The sequence below is a fragment of the Chelonia mydas genome, chromosome 8 (assembly GCF_015237465.2).
Source record: "Chelonia mydas isolate rCheMyd1 chromosome 8, rCheMyd1.pri.v2, whole genome shotgun sequence".
Classification (NCBI taxonomy): Eukaryota; Metazoa; Chordata; order Testudines; family Cheloniidae; genus Chelonia; species Chelonia mydas.
In genome coordinates, this window is record NC_057854.1 from 87,869,879 (window position 1) to 87,889,238 (window position 19,360).

At 43.7% G+C, this 19,360-nt stretch overlaps 1 protein-coding gene across 4 annotated transcripts in view; it reads right to left on the reverse strand.

Annotated features, from left to right (window-relative positions):
* DNAJC6 (DnaJ heat shock protein family (Hsp40) member C6) overlaps nucleotides 1–19,360 on the reverse strand; it is a 91,561-nt gene that overhangs the window by 12,021 nt on the left and 60,180 nt on the right. For all 4 annotated transcript variants that reach the window (XM_037907572.2, XM_037907571.2, XM_043552831.1 and 1 more), the window contains 9 exons: nucleotides 18,810–18,932; nucleotides 16,879–17,012; nucleotides 14,170–14,364; nucleotides 13,607–13,724; nucleotides 10,734–10,813; nucleotides 8,410–8,603; nucleotides 8,219–8,299; nucleotides 6,830–7,276; nucleotides 3,659–3,811 (listed from right to left, as the gene is read on the reverse strand). In XM_037907572.2, coding sequence (XP_037763500.1) covers nucleotides 3,659–3,811; nucleotides 6,830–7,276; nucleotides 8,219–8,299; nucleotides 8,410–8,603; nucleotides 10,734–10,813; nucleotides 13,607–13,724; nucleotides 14,170–14,364; nucleotides 16,879–17,012; nucleotides 18,810–18,932 — 1,525 coding nt within the window. The remainder of the gene's footprint in view (nucleotides 1–3,658; nucleotides 3,812–6,829; nucleotides 7,277–8,218; nucleotides 8,300–8,409; nucleotides 8,604–10,733; nucleotides 10,814–13,606; nucleotides 13,725–14,169; nucleotides 14,365–16,878; nucleotides 17,013–18,809; nucleotides 18,933–19,360) is intronic.

Sequence of the window (19,360 nt, forward strand, 5' to 3'; positions counted from 1 at the left end):
CAGGGAGGGGCGACTGACGACACGGCTTACAGGGTTGGCTTCAGGGAGCTAAAATCAACAAAGGGGGTAACTTTACATCAAGGAGTATTTCAGGAAGGACTTCACGGAGGGTTCCAGTAAGAAATGGTGCACCTAAGTTATTGTTCTTATTGGAACAAGGAGGTTAGTCTGGCCTCTAATTGATACATGGCTAGATTTACCTTGCTGCACCTTCTCTGTGAGTGACTGCAGTGTGACCTAGAGGAATGAGTCCCCTAGACAGGGGAGGGAGGGAAAGCAAATGAGTACAAAACAAATCTGGTCTATTTCTTGTTTTGATACACTCCATCTATCTTTTAGATGTTTGGCTGGCAGCAGACTGTGCAGAAGGACTGCATGCCATCCACATCTCAGGGCTGCTCGGCAGAAGATGGTACAATATGACCATCCTCATCTCTTGCCTGCCCGGCAGAAGATGATGCAATAGGACTGCTAGCAATCCATATCGCCTGCCTGCTCACCATAAGATGGTTCAATAGGACTGACTGTAGGACTAAAGAGAATGACTTGATCAAGTCACTCCAAATTTAGTCCCTGCGCCCATGTCTGCCCAGGCGCTCCTGATCGACCTCACACAGGCGACCAGGAGCACCTCGGACATGACGATGACGGCTACCAGTCCTATTGCACCGTCTGCTGCCACAAGGCAATGGGTTGCTGCTACTGTGTAGCAATGCAGTACCATGTTTGCCAGCACCCAGGAGACATATGGTGACAGTGAGCTGAGCGGGCTCCATGCTTGCCGTGGTATGGCGTCTGCACAGGTAACTCAGGAAAAAAGGCGCAAAACGATTGTCTGCCCTTGCTTTCGCAGAGGGAGGGAGAGAACGGGGGCCTGACGATAGGTACCAAGAACCACCCGCGACAATGTTTTAGCCCCATCAGGCATTGGGACCTCAACCCAGAATTCCAATGGGCAATGGAGACTGCGGGAACTGTGGGATAGCTACCCACAGTGCAACGCTCCGGAAGTCGACTCTAGCCTCGGTACCGTGGAAGCACTCCGCCGAGTTAATGCACTTAATGCACTTAGAGCATTTTCTGTGGGGACACACACTCGAATATATAAAACCGATTTCTAAAAAACCGACTTCTATAAATTCAACCTAATTTCGTAGTCATCCCCTAATGGTTGCTTTGTCTCGGAGCAGATAAGCAGCCAGCTGTCAGAAATGGAGCTTTCAAAGGGCATATCCACATTCCTGCGGTGATTCAAAAACAAGGACAAGAGTGGCCACTTGACTTAAGGGGATTATGGGACGGTTCCAGAGGCTGATCAGAGCACAGCAATGCAACCCCTCGTTCACACAGATGCCCGGATGTTTCAGCCAAGGCGCAACCAGCATTAATCTTCTCGCTGAGGTGGAGTACCAGGAGCGCTCTAGCCGTGGAGTCAGAGCGCTCTACATGCCTTGCCAGTGTGGATGGGTAGTGAGCTAGGGCACCCAGGGCTACTCTAATGCACTCTAACTCGCAAGTGTAGCCAAGCCCTAAGGTAAAGAAAATAGTTCTAACCCAAGGTAGATCAGGATCATACTTTAATTCAGTGCTTTAAAATGAAGCAAGGCCTCATTCTTCCATGTATGTTATCTGCTCTGAAACCTACTACTATTTCCTTCTACCCTAGTAACGCTGACTCTTTTCATCTTAATTAATTAGCCTCTTACAGTTTGTATGGCAACTTCCACCTTCTCAGTATGTATATATCTTCTTACTATATGTTCCATCCTATGCATCCAAGGAAGTGGGCTGTAGCCCACGAAAGTTTATGCTCTAATAAATTCGTTAGTCTTGAAGGTGCCACAAGTACTCCTGTTCTTTTTGAAGTACTTTGGAATGCCTTTTGGGTGAGCACCACCAGGATACCTATAACTTACTTATAATCCCTTACACTTGAGTGCTTTAAATTAAAAAAAAATTCCAGAAATTGCTGAACTCAGCTGAATGCTGCAAATTTACAGACCCTTCTATCTTTTGCTGAGCTTTTTGTACTACTCTTGAGCGACAGGGCTGTCTTGTGAAAGTAAGAACCCCCTAAATATAGACATAGCAGCACAAAGGGAAAATGCAAAATGAAAGTCAAATGAAAAATACGCCTCAATATAAATAAGTCTCAAGATCATGATGTGGTGACTTGCTTTGGACATAAACAGCAAGCCAGAATAGTTGCTTATCAAGAGCTGAACCTAGTCAACATTATAAGTTTGCACTTTTTGAACAATACAGAAATGCTGCTCCAATACCATGGTGACGGGCACTGTTCCTAGATTACATATGTCCCCATTCCCACCACCAGGATAGTGCATGGATTCTCTTCAGCACTGATTGCACGTATCCTCCACGGGGTTTGGATGTTTGTGTTGGAAAGGGGGTGGGGGCTGGAGAACTGGGTAACCCTCACAGAAATTTCCACCCTCTCAGGAAAAATCAGCAGCCACAGAAACATTAAAGGAAAGCAAAGGTGTAACTGTATTTCAGAGGGGACAGCAAGTTGTTTCATTCTAATGAAGTGGTATAAAAATACCCAGATAAACCAAACTAGGTTTCTTTAATGCAGTGGAGAGAAACAAGTAGTCAGGTTTTCAAACATTATTGGACTGCACAACCACCTTCTGCCAAGTTCCCTCATTAATTCTCGACACTAGCACTGTAATTTAGTACCATAAAATAGCCAAGATACTGTTTAACTGCTTTCATTGATACAGCCGGCTCTGGCTAGGACTCAAGTGTCCAATTAAAGTTGATATGCCCAGTATCCTCCTCCCTTCCATGTTATGGCAGAGCTAAAATACAACAGTGCCAGTGAGATAAGAATCTCCTCTTTTGTAATACTAACTTTCCAATGAGAATATCCCACCCGAGAAAGGTGTTTTAGATGACAGACACGAGGATTAATTTGGGGCTGAATTTGTTTAAGCCAGAGAAGGCTACATGATCAAAAGTTCTCAGTATCTCAACAACGTGATATCTAGTTCACTTTGAACGAGAGACTATTTGGTGGTACTTGCCCCAATAAATGGGCATAGAGAGACAATATTGAGATTGAGTAGCAGGAGGAGGAGGAGGAGAGATCGCTGTCTGCAGAAAAGCTCCTTGCCTTTTCTTTTTTAAACACACAAAGCTTAGCATCAGTCTGATGGAGACTCAAAGATAAAATGAAACAACTAAACAAACAAGTTTAAAATAAGTCCGATGTGAAGAACCATCAGAAATCTAGATCCAGTATGATGCCTGACTAAAAATGAAGAGACTGGAGTTCTCTTTACCAGACTTCGTGTGCTGTGCCCTATTTAGTGCAATTAATGGTAATTTGGTTCATACCAGACCTCATAACCACATGAATACACATGCAGGCATCGCTGTTTAGCGGTCTGATTTCTTCATTTGCACAAATGGCTCAATAAATTAAATATAAATTGGGAGTGTAACAGGATTCAAATTAGAAATAAGCTGCAAATCTAGGGACTGAAAGCCCTTTCTTCTCCCTCCATTGAGCAGCTGTGCTCTGGTCATTATTTCAGAGATAAGTAAGTTTGTGCTTATTAATGGCTTGTTCCCTCACCATTACTTATACAGACACCTGTTTTAAATACCATAGATGATGCACTGAGTTTCTTACCCACGTGAAAAGGGTCACTGTGCACTGTAGGTGAAGGACTTCTTGTTGCTTGAAGGAAAGGATCACCAGTGGCATTTGATGAACCAAGAAAAGAACCCAGTAGATCTGGACCAGATTGCTTTGGGCTAGTTCCAAATGGATCAAAGGCAGTTGCTGTAAAAATGCATTTGAGGTTAATTTTTGCATTTCATACTATGCTTTCCCTTTCTAATTAGTCTGGATTAGATCTCTTCTCCTCAAAACAATTAGGCATCATTTCTAACTCCCACAGACACTAACAGGAGGTAGGATGCAACCAGGAGAGACAGACTGATAACTGGGATTTGCACTGAATGTATAAAAGTATTCCAACCAAGTGCTACAACTCTAGGTTCTGTTGGATATATCCATGGCAACACAGATGCACATCCCATCTGTCTTATCCAAGGAGGGTAACTGCTCCTAAATTCAGCTGAAGTGGGATGCTATAGGAAGGTATGTTAAATTCTGACTTGCACACTGTGTGGAGAAACGAGTGACTAGCCCAAAAACTTCAGGTGTTGGAGTCTGTCCAACCCGTTCCCCTTCCTGAAACTATTTGAGAAATAAAATGGGGAGTGTTGGAAGTTCTCTAAAAGCTTTGAAGAAACCCAGAGGATGTCATCAAGATTATGGAGTTTCCAAAAGGCTCTTGTAGAAATAGCTTTAGAGAAGCACTGGTGCCCTTCCTGTATATATGAACCATTTCCACATCTGTGACATGGTTCTGAGTTCAGCTCTTCCATAAATTCCATTTTGAGTACATGCTTATCCCATAGCATTTTAACTTGGAGAAGCTACCAACAACAAGGAGCAAAGTTTAAGAAGAGAGGGGAGCAATCTAATCTGACCACTCGAAACATTATTGTAACATGTGTTACAGAAGACAATTGTGAGCTCTGAACACTGTATGAAGTGAAGTTACTTATGTGGTAGCAGCATTGTTCATGTTACTTAACGATTGAATACTGGCTTACTGTTCTCATACTTGCTTTCAAGGTCGCACACAACCTAGCCCTCTTGTACCTCACTCATCTGTCCTCCTCATTCTGCCCAAGCTGTTTGTTTGACCACTGCCTTCCTGCCCCTTAACATATGGTTCCATTCTGCCTGGAGATCCTTTCCTGACCCTACTGGCAGAGCTAGTGCTAGGGGTGGGCAAGCAGGTCATTGGCCTGGGCACCAACTCCCAAGGGAGTGCCTAACTGCTGTGCTTTTTATTTTCCTCTGTTCTGCTCTGATTGGCTGGCTGGGTGTTTTATTGTTATTGCTCAGCTGTTGGGGGTGCCAAATGAGTTTTCCCACTGTGACTGACAAAATGTCTAGGGCTGCTCCTGACCATTGCCACACCCTACCCTCTTAAGAGGGTGCTCTCACAAATCAGCTTTGAGGCTTATAAACCACAATCATATATCAGAAGCAAAATACTCAGGATGAGCACACTGCTCACACAGGGAACCTGGGTACCTTAGCCTTCACTCACTTCTTCCTTCTCCAAATCTCTGTCAGTGTCCTTCCATCCCTGCACCTCAAAGATTTGTGTTCTCGTCATGGTTTAGATTGCAATGGTCGCAATTTTCAATCTGTTTTGTAGACACATCTGGTGTCTGTGCACTAGTAAATAAAAGATTCCCTCTAACAACAGGACACTAGATTCCCTTATTCTAGTTAGCTTTGAGATCTTCAGGAACTAGCTGCGAAAACCTCACATTTAGTGGGTGTTACTACAGTGAACTCTACTCAAGTCTGAGACCGGATTGATCTAGTGCACTACAAACGGATTTTAAACACCACAGCATTAACACTGTTAAAATGATTGCAGAGTGTATATATATGATCAGGAAGTTCAGCATAGGCAGTTCAGCATAGGCATTGGATGTATATATGCTGCCCCAAAACAGGTTTTTTGAAACTAAAATGGATAGTTGTGGGTTAAAAAGAAACTGTCACAGCCTTTACCATATATTTCTTTAACTGGTTCTGAATAATGTGGGTTTTTTTTTTTTTTTTTTTTTTGAGAGAGAGAGAGTAAAAAGGGAAGAAGTTCAGCTTTACAGCTCTCTCAAAACAAAAAGCCCACCCACAATAGGAAAAAGCTGCAATGAAAGCATTGTGCCCAGTGATCTGGAATAGCTCCTCCAAAGCTTGCAATCAAGTTTGACCAGGAGTTTCCATTCTCTGTGAGCTTGCAGCTGCCTGTGGCATAGTCGATTAACCATTTCTTAGAGACTTTCCATAATCTGGGCCTTTGAGACTCTTGCCTTCAGCATTTCCTTCATAGCTCCTCTTCATTCCTCCTTTCTCCCCCAAGGAGTCTGCCCCCCCCCCCTTATCTCTGACACTCAGCCTATGGGCAAACTTTGACACTCAATGTCAGTATCATCCAAACAGTCTGCCTTGTACTTTTCAGCAGGCAGGGAGAAGAGAGAGAATTTTTAAGGTTTCAGTATTTGCTGGCTGAAAGAGAGAAGGCAGAAATAGAGGGACAGACATGTGCATTGTTTCCATAAACTGGAGATGGACCACAACCACAGCTCCTCACCCCTCTGAGCTATGAGAAAGTGGAGATCCAGACTTTGCTATACAGGCCCATCTCTAGCAAAAATCCAACAGCTGGTAGGTTAGAGCATACCCCTACCAGCCCCCACAGTGTCTCTTTAATTGGAGAATTATGAGACATATCTGCTTGTTTTCACAGCTTGGAATCTATAATTTCATTTAGAGGGACATTGGGTCACTGTAAGATTTATGAATTCTAAAACATTCTCCTTCTACCTTTGTTACACAGTATCATTTTAAATAGTCCCCCATCACAAACTATAAATTTACAGAAATAAAATACTAAATGTCACTAATAACTAATTCACATGGACATGAGTGTAATGGACAGGTCCCTTCACCCAAGAAGTATGCACACATTATCAGGGACAACTGAAAATTCAGTATTTGAGATTCCTTAGAAGGCGATGCTCTGTGTAGTGCAAAATGCCTCGGTTTCCTTGCAAGGCCTCACAGATACTCCAAATCCCTCCCCGTGTAGAATCTCACTCGTCCATCATCTCTACTACAAGTCCAATAGCTCAGAAAGGCTCATTCTACAGTCACATCATCATACATTTGTACCAAGTCAGGGACTAGGCTAAGAAGCGTTACCTTCTCCTACTCTTGGGGACGGAGATGGGGATGCTGAAGCTGCAGAGCGTCGGGGGGTGGAGTGTGCAGATCCAGGCCCACCTACGTGAAAGACATCCTCAGCAGCTGCCTGTCCACCTTGACTGGGGGCCCTGGAACCACTGACCCCAAACAGATCACTCAGCAAGTCTGAGTTAGAGGGGAGAGCAGTGGACTGAGTGGGGAAATTCTTGCTCATAGGGCTACCATCTAGACCCAGAAGGTCGACATCCTCAGGTGGAAGTGGTGCTGGAGTCTCTTGCTGCTTTTTGCTGTGTTTTGGAGTCCCATGGGTTTTGTCACTGCTAGCATTGCTGTGCTGACTGGAAAGGGACAAGAGTTCATCATCCGATTGTTCACTCTCCTCATGCACTAGTGCTGCCCGATCCTCAGAGGTGGGGTGAGAACTGCTTTTGTCAGATTTCTGATCTAAGCGAGCAAAAGAATTTATGTTAGCTTCCGGTTCTTTAGGTTTTTACATATAAGCCGTTTATTAGCCTCCCATGGAAAAAAGGCAGCAATAGCAAAACACACGTGTTCAGCCGAATTTAAAATGGAAGTGCCTAACAAAGATTAGTTAAGTCCCAATTACTCTGTACTGTATGGAAATATTCCCACTTTACTGGTAGGGAAACTGAGCCTACAGAACAGAACAGTGTAAGAGCCTGGATGAGAACAGAAGCTGTTCCTGGGTCTAGATGTGGTGCCTAAACTGATTTGTCTCAGGTTTCATTTATGGGGGACTAAAACACAAGGCAAGGGCAAAAATGAAGAAGCATTTTAATGAAAGCATCACCTGAACTTTAATCCAGGTTTTTAGTTTGGTAAAAGGGGGAAATCCTCATGATGGATTCCTAAACTGTATGTTGCAATGATGCTGCAGGAGACTTGTGCTAGATATGCTATAGGAGAGGTTCTCAAGCTTGTTCACAGTGTGGAACATGTTCTATCAGACCATTACGTCCCACGGAATACCAGCCCTCCCATTGGCAGGCACAGACCATTTCTTCCCTGTACGTAGTCACATAAGGTGCCACAGGGATGTTGGACGTGAAAGAGCAATATTAGGAAAGGCAAGTATTTTAAAACTGTCGTTTACTGTGTATTAGCAGCTGGAATCAATGGCTTTGAGTTTGAGATTATGGACTACCTCAGTCAGACAAATCCAGGGCAAGCAGGCACAGTGATCTCACTACCTCAGAAGAAGGAAGGGAGTGTTCATTTTAAACTCAAAACACAGTAGCCCCTAGTGATCTAATGTGAAAGACAAGATTGCAAGCTGACCCTTTGCTTGAGCACATTCATCCTTTAAAAACTAGAGACAACTTTTTACAACACTGGCTGAAAATACTAGAGGCCAAGTCCAAGTACCTTGCCAGCTGAGAGAGGAGAGGAATGCCCCCTGTCCAACGTTTTTTATGTTATCCTGAGGTGCATCTACAGGGCATCGACCTGCAAGACAAAGAACCAAACGCACCAGGATAGAAGGAAGTCACAAGATAGCAAAGGGCAACGTCAGCGTTAGAAGCTGAAGAACCTGCACAAAGTAGGGCAGTTCTCACCTGCCAAGGCGAGAGCGTCTTGATGTTCCTGGTGAGAGGAGAAGAGAATGCTTGCATTGATGTCTTTTGTTGTGAAGTTCTCCCAGGGAGGAGTCAGGTCAGTCTGTCTATCAGCAGATTCTATTTCTATCTCCAGTGTAACATGAAACAGCTGGGGATATTTGTCTGGGGAGTCGCATGCATCCAGTTCAGGTCTAAATGTTGACGGAAAGTTGTTCAGTTAAAAGTGGTAAAGCAATTTTTTTTTTTTTGGCAGACAAAGTTTCAAGTCTTTAACACATGTATACGTCCACGTTCTTCATTTTTACACTTCCCCCAATCACTCCTAGCATCTTTTCAACTGCATGCAAACAGCAGCAAAGTGGCAAGGACGAAGCAAGTGTCTGGCATGTGTTACTATAAGATGAATCATACAAATCAGCAATGTATATATTAAGTTATTCCTTAGCTAGTTCCCAAGGAAGGGGAGAGCAAAAATTGTACTCTAAAGACTCTTGCCTCTACTTCATCCTAACAGTCCCCATTTCAAAAAAAAAAAAATCAACCTTGCTTGTTGACAGATTGTGCTGCTGTCCGCACTCTGTAGAGACCCAACAACAGCTGAAAATATAGACACTCCTGAAGAGAGAGACTTCATTTAAAATAAAATGGAATCAGTTACCCAAATTAGCGTGCTCCGAGTTGCAAACTCATTGCCATAAGGTAGATGTGGGCTAGGGCCCTTTCCCAAAAATCAACTATTCCATATCTAGACCTCGTCATTATACCAGAAACCACAACCGTGTTCTCCTATTCATCCAGTGATTGGACAGTCTGTAAATCAGTCCCCAAGAAAGTTCCTTGTCTCATCACATGGGTGTAGCCCTTGTCAAGCCAGTGCCCTCTGAGTCTGTGGAGCTGGTGTTCCCTTCTGTCTATTCTGTTACCTTCTCAATTATTGATTAGGGGCCTGAAGGCTGCATACTTCCTCCAGACTTGAAATTTCTGGTCTCACCCTACAACACCTACCATTTTCAGTTTCAGACCATTACTCATTTCTGCTCTCTGGCCCAGTGTGGGGTTTCTACACTCCATCACATGGATTAAGCTGCCTTCTGACTGGACTCTACCACTTTGCAGTTAGGAAAAAAGGCACAGTAATAAGCTTCTGTCACTGCACCATGTAAAGAGCATACTCAGTATCTGATTTTGCAGTCCAATGAATGCAAAAGTTGTAAGCAGTGAACATTCTTAGAGTACTCAAGCCTTAGTTTGGTTATTTTAAAACTTTATAAAACAGAGTTAATGAATATCAATAAAGCAATGGGAGACATTTCCCTTAAACACTTCTACAGAGAAAGTATCTTATTCCATTCACCCATGAAAGGGAACAAGATCTTACCTATTTTACTGTTCCCCTCATCCACCCATACTCCATACCACCATGCAGTCACCCTTGCAGGGGTTGCATACAGTCTCTGCTATATCTAAGGACTGTTTGTTTTAACTATTAAGTTACCTAGGGCGCTGAAAACAAAAGTTACATCTCAGAAATTAAGATATTTTCCTAGGATAACTCATGTTCTTGAATATTTTACCACAGTGCACCAGCTTTGGGGAAGTAGTGGGCATAACTCCCCTCCCCATTAAACAGACATAGGCGGACCTGAGCCATCTGAAGGGATGTCCTGGTATTAGTTATACTGGAAACAAAAGGGGAGACTTGCCTTTCTAGGGAGGCTCAGCAAGTCCAAGAGCATTTCCCCTTTTAGGGACTTTCACTTAGTAGGCAGCAAATATAGTAAAACATTCTATTGAATATTCCAGGTGCTCCAAACAACTCTCCTTCTGCAGAGTCGAGAGTGGCTAGGAGCCAGCAAGACAAGAAGAGCATACATCATGCATGCATTTAATATATTAAGTAACCTCAACCATTTAAAAAAAATAGGGAGGAAGAGGACCACTCATTATGGGAGGCCCACATATATTTTCTGCATCTTCACAATTGCCCATTATGTAGTTTGGGAATCCCTGAATGAGTGGTACCTAGGGAAGAGATGGCTCCCTCAAAGTAAAAGGAAAAATGGTCTGCAGAAAGCCCTGTTTCTCATTTCCCCAGCACCTCAGAACAGGTATTTGAGAGACACTGAAATAAAAGTCTGACAATTTAGTTCTTTATCAGTAATGTTGTCAAAGCTACTCAGGCAGAAGATACTAGAAGAGCTATTTATGCCCTATTTGTGTGCCAATATGCATTGGTTACAAGTCAGTGATGGTCAGATTGTATGCAGCTAACATGCTGAAGTTTGCATGCAGTACTGGTCTTTGCTCTAAGAGGTACTTACTTTGTAAATTTTAGCATAGTTGTTCCCAGTGCTATGAATCCAGTATGAAATTGAATCTGGAAGATTTGTGTGTTTGACATCTTAAAAAACAAAAACAAAACAAAAAAACAAAACCACCACAAGATTAAATATACACTTCTTAAATAAAAGGGAATTAATTCTCTAGATTTATATGACACACAGGCAGCTAATCGGTCCTACTTCACTAACTGTTACCATATAAGTGAATACCGCTGGGGGAATTCTACACCACTGCGCCTGCGCAGAATTTATGTTCCCTGCAGATTTCTTTGCTTCCCCACAGAAAAATGACTTTCTGACGGGGAAGCAAAGGGAAGCCACAAAAGCAGTCATGCGACCCTCCCCAGCAGCATATTTTGGGAGCCCAGGTCAGCCGGCAGAGAGGTAAATCATTGTGGGATGGGAGGCAGAACTGGGAAAGACCTGGCTGGTGGCTCCTATCCTCACTGAGCTCAGCTGCTAGTCCCAGTGGCCCTGTGGAGGATGGGATTTCCTCTTCCTTTGCATAGCATCTGGGGCTGGGTCAGACCCACCAGGTTTCTCCCCCAGCTGAAGGGAGCTCTACAAACTTCCCTCCCCCCGCTTTCTGCGCCCATTGCTCCTCAGTTGTACAGGAAGGAATTCACTCCTCCCCCTGCCAAACCCTATGCCCAGACCCCCTCATACCCAGACCCTCTCGCTGAGCCTCACCCCCCTGCACTCAGAACCCCCTCAATGAGCCACACTCCCCCTGTACCACCCCAACAAGCCACCTGCACCCACATCCCCAACAAGCCCCAACCAGCTGCATCTGGACTGAGCATCCCCACTGAGCCCCCCACACCCTCTTGCTGAGCTCTAACTCCCCCCACACCCAGACCACCCTGCTGAGCCCCAAGCACCTTCACCTGGACCCCCCTGCAGAGTCCCATTACTGTTGCAACCAGAAACCCCACCCCCCCCAGCAAGCCCCTGTGCATCCAGATCCCCCACTGAGCCACCCACATGCAGATTGCCCCACATAGAACCCTCCCAATCCACACCTGGATTCCCCCCCCCCTCCGACACACACACTTGGATCCTGCCTTACTGAGTCTGCCTGCTTACACCTGGCACAGAGGGGCAGGGCCCTGAGGTGTTTCTGGGGCAGGCCTGGTCCTTGCGCTGTGTCAGGGTTGGCTACAGCCTCACCACTGAGTCCGTTTCCCAGGGGGAGAGGGTGTTGTGTAGCTGCACAGAGATCTCCCACCTCTGTGCAGCCAGTGGCCTGTGCTCCCCAATGCCATACCACATTTATTTGACAAATATTTTAAAATTCTGCACATTTTACATGCAGAAGGTTTGTTTTGGTTTTTTTTTGGGTGCACAATGCTCTCAGGAGAAAAGTGAATGAAAGTCTTTACTGACAGTGACATCACCGGATTTGTTTTTCAAGCATACAACAGCTTTTCTATCTCAGAATCCAATATCTAATCGATTTCAACTCTTCTTCCTTGCATGTAATTCAGAACACCTCAGTGCCGAGTAAACATTTCTCCCCTTTGTTCTCATTTCTCAAGAGATCTTAGTTTTATTTTAGTGATTTTATTATACATCTGTTCTGTCAGACAACCATGTTGCCACTATGTATGTTAAAAATCTGTTGACCTAATCGTGAGAGAATGCAGGAACTTTCCTCCTGCAAACAAAGACTCCACTCCAGCCCAGTCCACCCAGAGGATGGTGAAATGGTACATTAGCAGGGCCCTACCAAATTCATGGTCCATCTCGGTCAATTTCACAGTCACATGATTTTTTAAAAAAATCATAAGTTTCATGATTTCAGTTCTTTAAATCTGAAATTTCACAGTGTTGTAATTGTAGGGGTCGTGATGCAAAAAAGGAGTTGGGGGAGGGTCACAAGGTTATTGTAGAGGGGGTTGAAGTACTGCTACCCTTACTTCTGCGCTGCTGCTGGCGGCGGTGCTGCCTTTAGAGCTGGGCAGCGGGAGAGCGGTGGCTGCTGGCTGGGAGCCCATCTCTGAAGGCAGAGCTGCTGCCAGCAGCCGCACAGAAGTAGGGTGGCACGGTATGGTATTGCCACTCTTACTTCGGCGCTGCTGCCTGCAAAGCTGGGCCCTCAGTCAGCAGCTGCCACTCTCCAGCCGCCCAGCTCTGCAGGCGGCAGTGCAGACGTAAAGGCGGCAATACCATACCATGCCACCCTACTTCTGTGCGGCTGCTGGGGGGCGGGGGTGCTGCCTTCAGAGCTGGGCCCCTGGCCAACAGACGCTACTCTCTGGTTGCCCAGTTCTGAAGGCAGTGCAGAAGTAAGGGTGGCAATACCGTGACCCCCCTAAAATAAACTTGCACCACCCCACCCCCACAACTCCCTTTTGGGACAGGACCCCTGATTTGAGAAACTTTGGTCTCCCTTGTGAAATCTGTATAGTATAGGGGTAAAAGCACCCAAAAAAAGACCAGATTTCACACGGGAAGACAAGATTTCATGGTCCGTGATGAGTTTTTCATGGCTGTGAATTTGGTAGGGCCCTATACATTAGGAATGTGGAAATACTGGCTTGTTGCCACCTCCTTCCCTATGTGGCAGGGCAGGAAGTCCAGTAGACCCTTGCTTCAAGCTGGTTACTGGCAGAGAAACTTTCAGTTCTTGCAGCTGGAAGGATCCTGCCCAGCCCCCTCCATACAGCACCATCAGCACTGTCACTGTCACTGCCTACTCTGAGCTTCACTCCCAGCCTCTCCAAGTCTTTAGGGTCGTGCTGAACATTTTTATGGCTACTTTGCCTCCTTCCACCTCAATCTTTGAGTGCCAGGGTCAGTCTTTGACTCCGTGTTTGTGCTGTGTGTATCAAAAGGTAGACAAACTATACTTTTGCTTGAAGTCGTCCTCCAATGGTTGATCTCATATGGTAGACAGAAATGACAACATCTCCATGAACAGTGACTCCTAATGGAATTATGACTTTCCCGTCTTGCATACGGAATTCCCTTTAAAACAAATGAGGAAGAAGTCTATTGTTATGCGCACTTCAGCAGAACCATTAAAGTTATTGCTTGTGTACTTCAAAATACATAATCTCAAAACTCAGACCGTGATTAGTGAGTAGAAGTAGCATTCTGTGCTCTTGCTAGTGGTCAGTTGAAACAGTAATGTTTCACATAGAACTACTAGTATGGTGCTGAAATATGCCAGGGGTAAGCCCCAGCACCTCATCATAGAAGTTCAGACAAGCTCTGGCAGTCGAGTTTTAACACTGGGCATCAACTTCCCAGTAACATTTTCACTTCTAGTAACATTATCTTGCCCAATCAAATCAGACAGGACCCCGCCGCCGCGCCCTGCCCCACCGCACAGCTTGGAAGTTAGATGTATTACAGTAAAAAAAGACTTTTATTAGCATCATTAAGAGGTAAGAAAGCCATAGTAACTTACTTCATTCTTTCATATTCCTGGGAGGTTGTAAAGATTCTGGTTTCTCCAATCAGAATGTCACAGAAGGGTCGACACCCATTTCTCTGCTTATTGAAACAGGGGACTGGACTGAGAGAGACTGATTTGATAGTAAGAGGCTTACAGTGAGGCTGGATAGGCTTTTCTACTATTAGATCACAAATGTATCCTAGGTATCTGCAACAAAAAGAGAGCCATTACCAAATGATCCCATCACTAGGGCTGTCAAGCAATTAAAATTTATCACGATTAATTGCACAGTTAAACAGTAATAGAATAGCATTTAAATATTTCTGGATGTTTTCGACATTTATATTTCTGTGTTTGTAATTGAAATGAAAAGTGAGAACTGTACACTTTGTATTATTTTTATTACAAATATCTGCACTGTAAAAAGACAATAGCATTCTTCAATTCACCTCATACAAGTACTGTAGTGTAATTTTTATTGTGAAAGTGCAACTTACAAGTGTAGATTTGGGGGGTTTTTGTTTGTTACATAACTGCACTCAAAAACAAAACAAACAAACCAAAAATCTACATTTGTAAGTTACACTTTCACAACAAAGATTGCACTACAGTACTTGTATGAGGTGAATTGAAAATTATTTCTTTTGTTTGATTTTACAGTGCAAATATTTGTAATAAAAATATACACTGATTTCAGTTACAATATATATGAAAATGTAGAACATCCAAGATATTTAATAAATTTCAATTGGTATTCTATTGTTGAACAGTGCAATTAAAACTGAGATTAATCGTGATTAATTTTTTTGAGTTAATCGCGTGAGTTAACGGAGATCAACAGCCCTACCCATCACACAATTATCACTTCTGTTTTCTATAAGAGAGGCACTTGGAGAGCATAAACTTGCACAGAGCTGCTTGTAAAGTTCTAGGAATGGAATTTTGTCAGTATTTGTACAATATGCATTTACTGCCGTCAAGCCACAAAGCAAGCAATGTAAGCATTTTATGCCAATTCTGCATTTATAAGAATAAATAAAAATAAATAAAGTCTATACTGAAAAACAAACAAACAAAAAACCACACATGGCAGCCTGTCTCAGAGTCCAGGACTACAGACTTGGTGTAGCAGGATTGTCTGTTTGGTCAGCAGGCCTAGGGGTCAGCACCCGCTTCTCCAGTCTCTTTTAGTTCAGTGTGTCCTGAACTCCTTGAATGGGGTTCAGCTGGATTGGCCTCCTTGTTGATAACCCCTTAGTCCCACCCCATCCCTGGGCTAGGCATAGGGGAATCTGGGGTAGTTAGGGGGACCCAGGCTCTCACTCCACCGGGTCCCAGCACAGGACCCTGAAAGGATGATAGCATTGTATGACCTACGCTTAGCCCACCTCCCCCACCCAATGCCTCAGTTTGAGGTGGGACTTCTGTTTACTTATAGTCCTTTGCTTTCAACCCCAGAGTCTCAGGGCTGATGCAGGTGACCCTACCTTTCGGGTGATGTCTAAAAGGCAGGGGAGGAAGACTCACAGCCAGACCTCTTTAATAAGAGCTTCTCCTCCTGTCTCAGGGCAGTGTTCCTCCAGGAAATGGCTTCTTTCCTACCCCCAGCCTGGGCTGCTGGAACTCTTTATACTCTTCCCCAGGAGTATGCTTGGCAGTACCTGAGGGGTGGAGCTTTCCTGACCCAGCACTGCTGCACCCTTTTCCCGGCTTAAGCCTTAGTGTGGCTTTGGAAACTATCACACTTGGACTCATGCTATGGTGCTAAAAATAGCAGTGCAGACGTTCCCACTCTGGTTCCAAGACCCACCCTCCTTGCAGGGTTCCAGAATTTGAGAGGGAACATGTACACTACTATTTTTAAGTGCCGTAGCAGGAGCCGGAGTCTGTAGACGCGGGCTCAGAGAGTCCCTGCTGCCGGTGGTTTTTTTGCAGTGTAGATATACCCTTAGAGACCAGTTAGCTTAGCTCCAGCTAAGTGGATTGGAGGGTTTGTTTCTATAATGACCTTAAACAGCACTTTTAGAAAATAAATAATGACAATTCCAAAACTTGCCAGGGCACAGCAATGCTGTTTTCAGCTTAACTAGGCTAAGAATCTTGGGGGTTTAAACTTTTGTTTCTACATATTTATCACTGCATTTTTTCTGTTCACTCGGTGGGAGCCTGCCAACAGGATATTCTTCTGTTGCAACACAAACCTACTGCAAACAAGATGTTTTTCACAGCAAGTTTCTGATCAGACAAACTGTAATTTTGGGGGAAGCTTGAAGCAATAGTAAGCCTTGTCTTAATTTTCTTTCAGCCTAAGGAACAAAGCCATCATAAAAAAAAACAAAACAAAAAAGAAAGCCTTCATCTATTAATCCTTGGCCACAATTTGAGGAAAACAGCATTCACCATTCTCACTTTACACAGGGTGAGGCTAGGACACAGAGGCTAAGGAACTTGCCTGACCCTACATAGCTCTGGCAACGTTAACATGCTAGGACTGGAACTCAAGCATTCCAGGCTCCAAACCCCTTGCTTAATACTTTAGACCATCATTACTCAGACTATCACATGGCACGTGAGCAGTTCCACTGACTTCCGTGGGACTACTCACAGGAATGTTTGTAGGACCCAGGCCTGGAAAGCTGAGGACATGGGGACCACAGGCCTAAAAACAGTTATATGTTTTCAACTATGTTGAATAGTGCTTGCCCGACTAACATACTCTACCTTCTGTGGGATGGCCAGAGTCCTATTCCAGGTCTCTTTGAGTTGAGCAACTGAATAGCTGGGACTGGACTAGAGAAGAGATGACAGAAACAGAACATTGCACTGACCAGAACTGCTGATGCTGCACGACCATCCTGTCAGATAAAATGCAAGAGCACAAATCAGAGACATCCTGTTAATTGAAGGGAAAGGATAGTCTATTTTAACCCAATCCATATTTAAAAGCGAATTTCAGCAAGATTTCAATGACATGGCCATATTAGAGCTAAAGGAGGAATGTCTATAGAAACTCTTGTTTTGGCGCTTTCATTTCTAGTAATTAACATTTGAACCAGACTAAATCCAGTTGATAGAAATGGATTCAGTTACTTTACAGAAGTGCATAAAAGAGTAGTTGAGGATTCACACAAGATTTTGAGGGCCCAGAAATAACTTCTTTCTTTGTATTGGAACTTTTGCTGTGTGTTTTAGTAATTTGTAGTTTGTAATATTAAACCACACCTGCAGATCTTGGTCTCACTGCAATCTTCTAAAGCAGTGATTTACCTTGATACAGGATTTGCCACCCCAGAACAGACTAAGGCTTAAGTATCTTGCTGAATATGGGCATGTGCTCAAAGTCAAAGGGACCACTCATGCCTTTTGAGCTTACATAGATCTCTTCTTCAGGGTTAGAGCTCTGTGTAAGCTCAAAAGCTTGTCTCTCACCAACAGAAGTTGGTCCAAAAGGTGGGTGAGGTAATATCTTCTAGTTTCTCGAATATCCTGGGACCAACATGGGTACAACATCATTACATACCTTGTGTTAAGCACTGGTTTAAGTACCTTGCTGAAGAGGGGCCCCCATATTGGTAACCTGCCTATCTTTTGGACTTGGCTGGCTGTACAAGCTAGTTGGAGGGGGACGGACAAAGAGAAAAATGCCCTTTGACATACAAAAAATTCATTTGGGCACTAAGCAGGTCTTGGAGCTCTGTCATGTTCAAGTCTTTTGGGTTGGGAAACTATATACCTAGAGAACTTATGTGTTTCTGATTTTCACAGTACAACTGTAGTCAAATGGAGAGAGACACTATTAGGCTTAATGTTTATCAGAAGTTTCCAGATGAAATCTGCCTAGATCAAAGAAGGTTTTTACTGCCCAAAACTTGACAGCCCTGGAATGACAGCCTGGGAGCTGAAAGTTAAACAGAACTCCTTCTGCATCATTATCAACCGTAAAGGTTCTACAGGCCAAAGAGTGTGATTGTGTAGGTGTCACTGACACAGTCTTCAGCCTACACTGTCCTCAACATCTGTGCAATTACAGGGCCCTCAATGGGTTTGCACAAGGCCCTGGAAACACTACGTTGTTAACAAGTCTGTTGATGTACAAGGAGGGACAGAATGTGGTTCATCTTCCTTAGCTACGCTGGCTCTGCAGGGCTAACTGGAGTTAAATCCATCAGACTTGTTTTTCATGGAAGTTAGTAGAACTGACTCAATACTCACAGGAAGTAGATCTGAGGAGTAAAACGTCCCTCTTGTTGCAGAGAGAATTTTCAGAATAGACCCACACTTTAATGGTAGTTTTAGTTATTCTTCTTCAAGCTCTCCTCCCCCAACCAAACTAGAAACTGCATTTAAAGTTGTGACAAACCATAACACTCAAAGCAACGTCTGCTGTTGTGTTGGGCAGAAAAGACTCTCAAACATATTGCAATACATAAGATTAAAGGCATGAAGCATTTTTAGCATCAAGTTGAATTGTCTCTTTATATTTAAAAGTTTAGGTTTTTGCATACTGGCAGATTGTATAATGCTTATTCTTCTGTATGGACTTACCCTTATTGTATCCTTGTACAATGGTGCATTTTGTTGCTGGCCAGTTCCCCAGGGAAGCAAGAGTTTATAAGCAGAGATTTCTCAAATGCAGCTACCGGCTGACTTACCATGCAATGGATGACACACACATTTTTGGGGTTCTGCTGTAACCAGTTGTGCATGTTCTTACATACAGCATAGAGATTATGCAGACTGGGTGCTTGTCTCATTGGCCAGCTACATTCAGATACCTAGGAGATCACATAATGAACAAACATAAAACTTCATAATCCCCTTAACTGAGACAGTTTCATGGATCTTTCCTGTCAAAAAGAGCATATCCCTTCCATACAAGGTAAATGATGTGCTTTAAAACCCTTCAGCCTCTTTTTTCATGCAGAACTCTGCTTAATGGGGGAGGCATGAATTATGGAAGGGGCAAGAGAATATCAATTTCATATTATGAAACAAACAAAAAGATCTTTTGTCCCTGACAATACATTTTAAAACTGTTTTGAAATATTTAGCATGCAGCTTGGATCATCCTTACTAACTATTTAAAGCACTGAATTCTCTTTGCAAGGAAGAGTTGGATCAAATTGCTGTGCTTTGATTATAGTTACATTGTAGTAAGTCCTGCACTAGGTCACAGGGTTGACAAGTTACGGCCTGGTTTTCA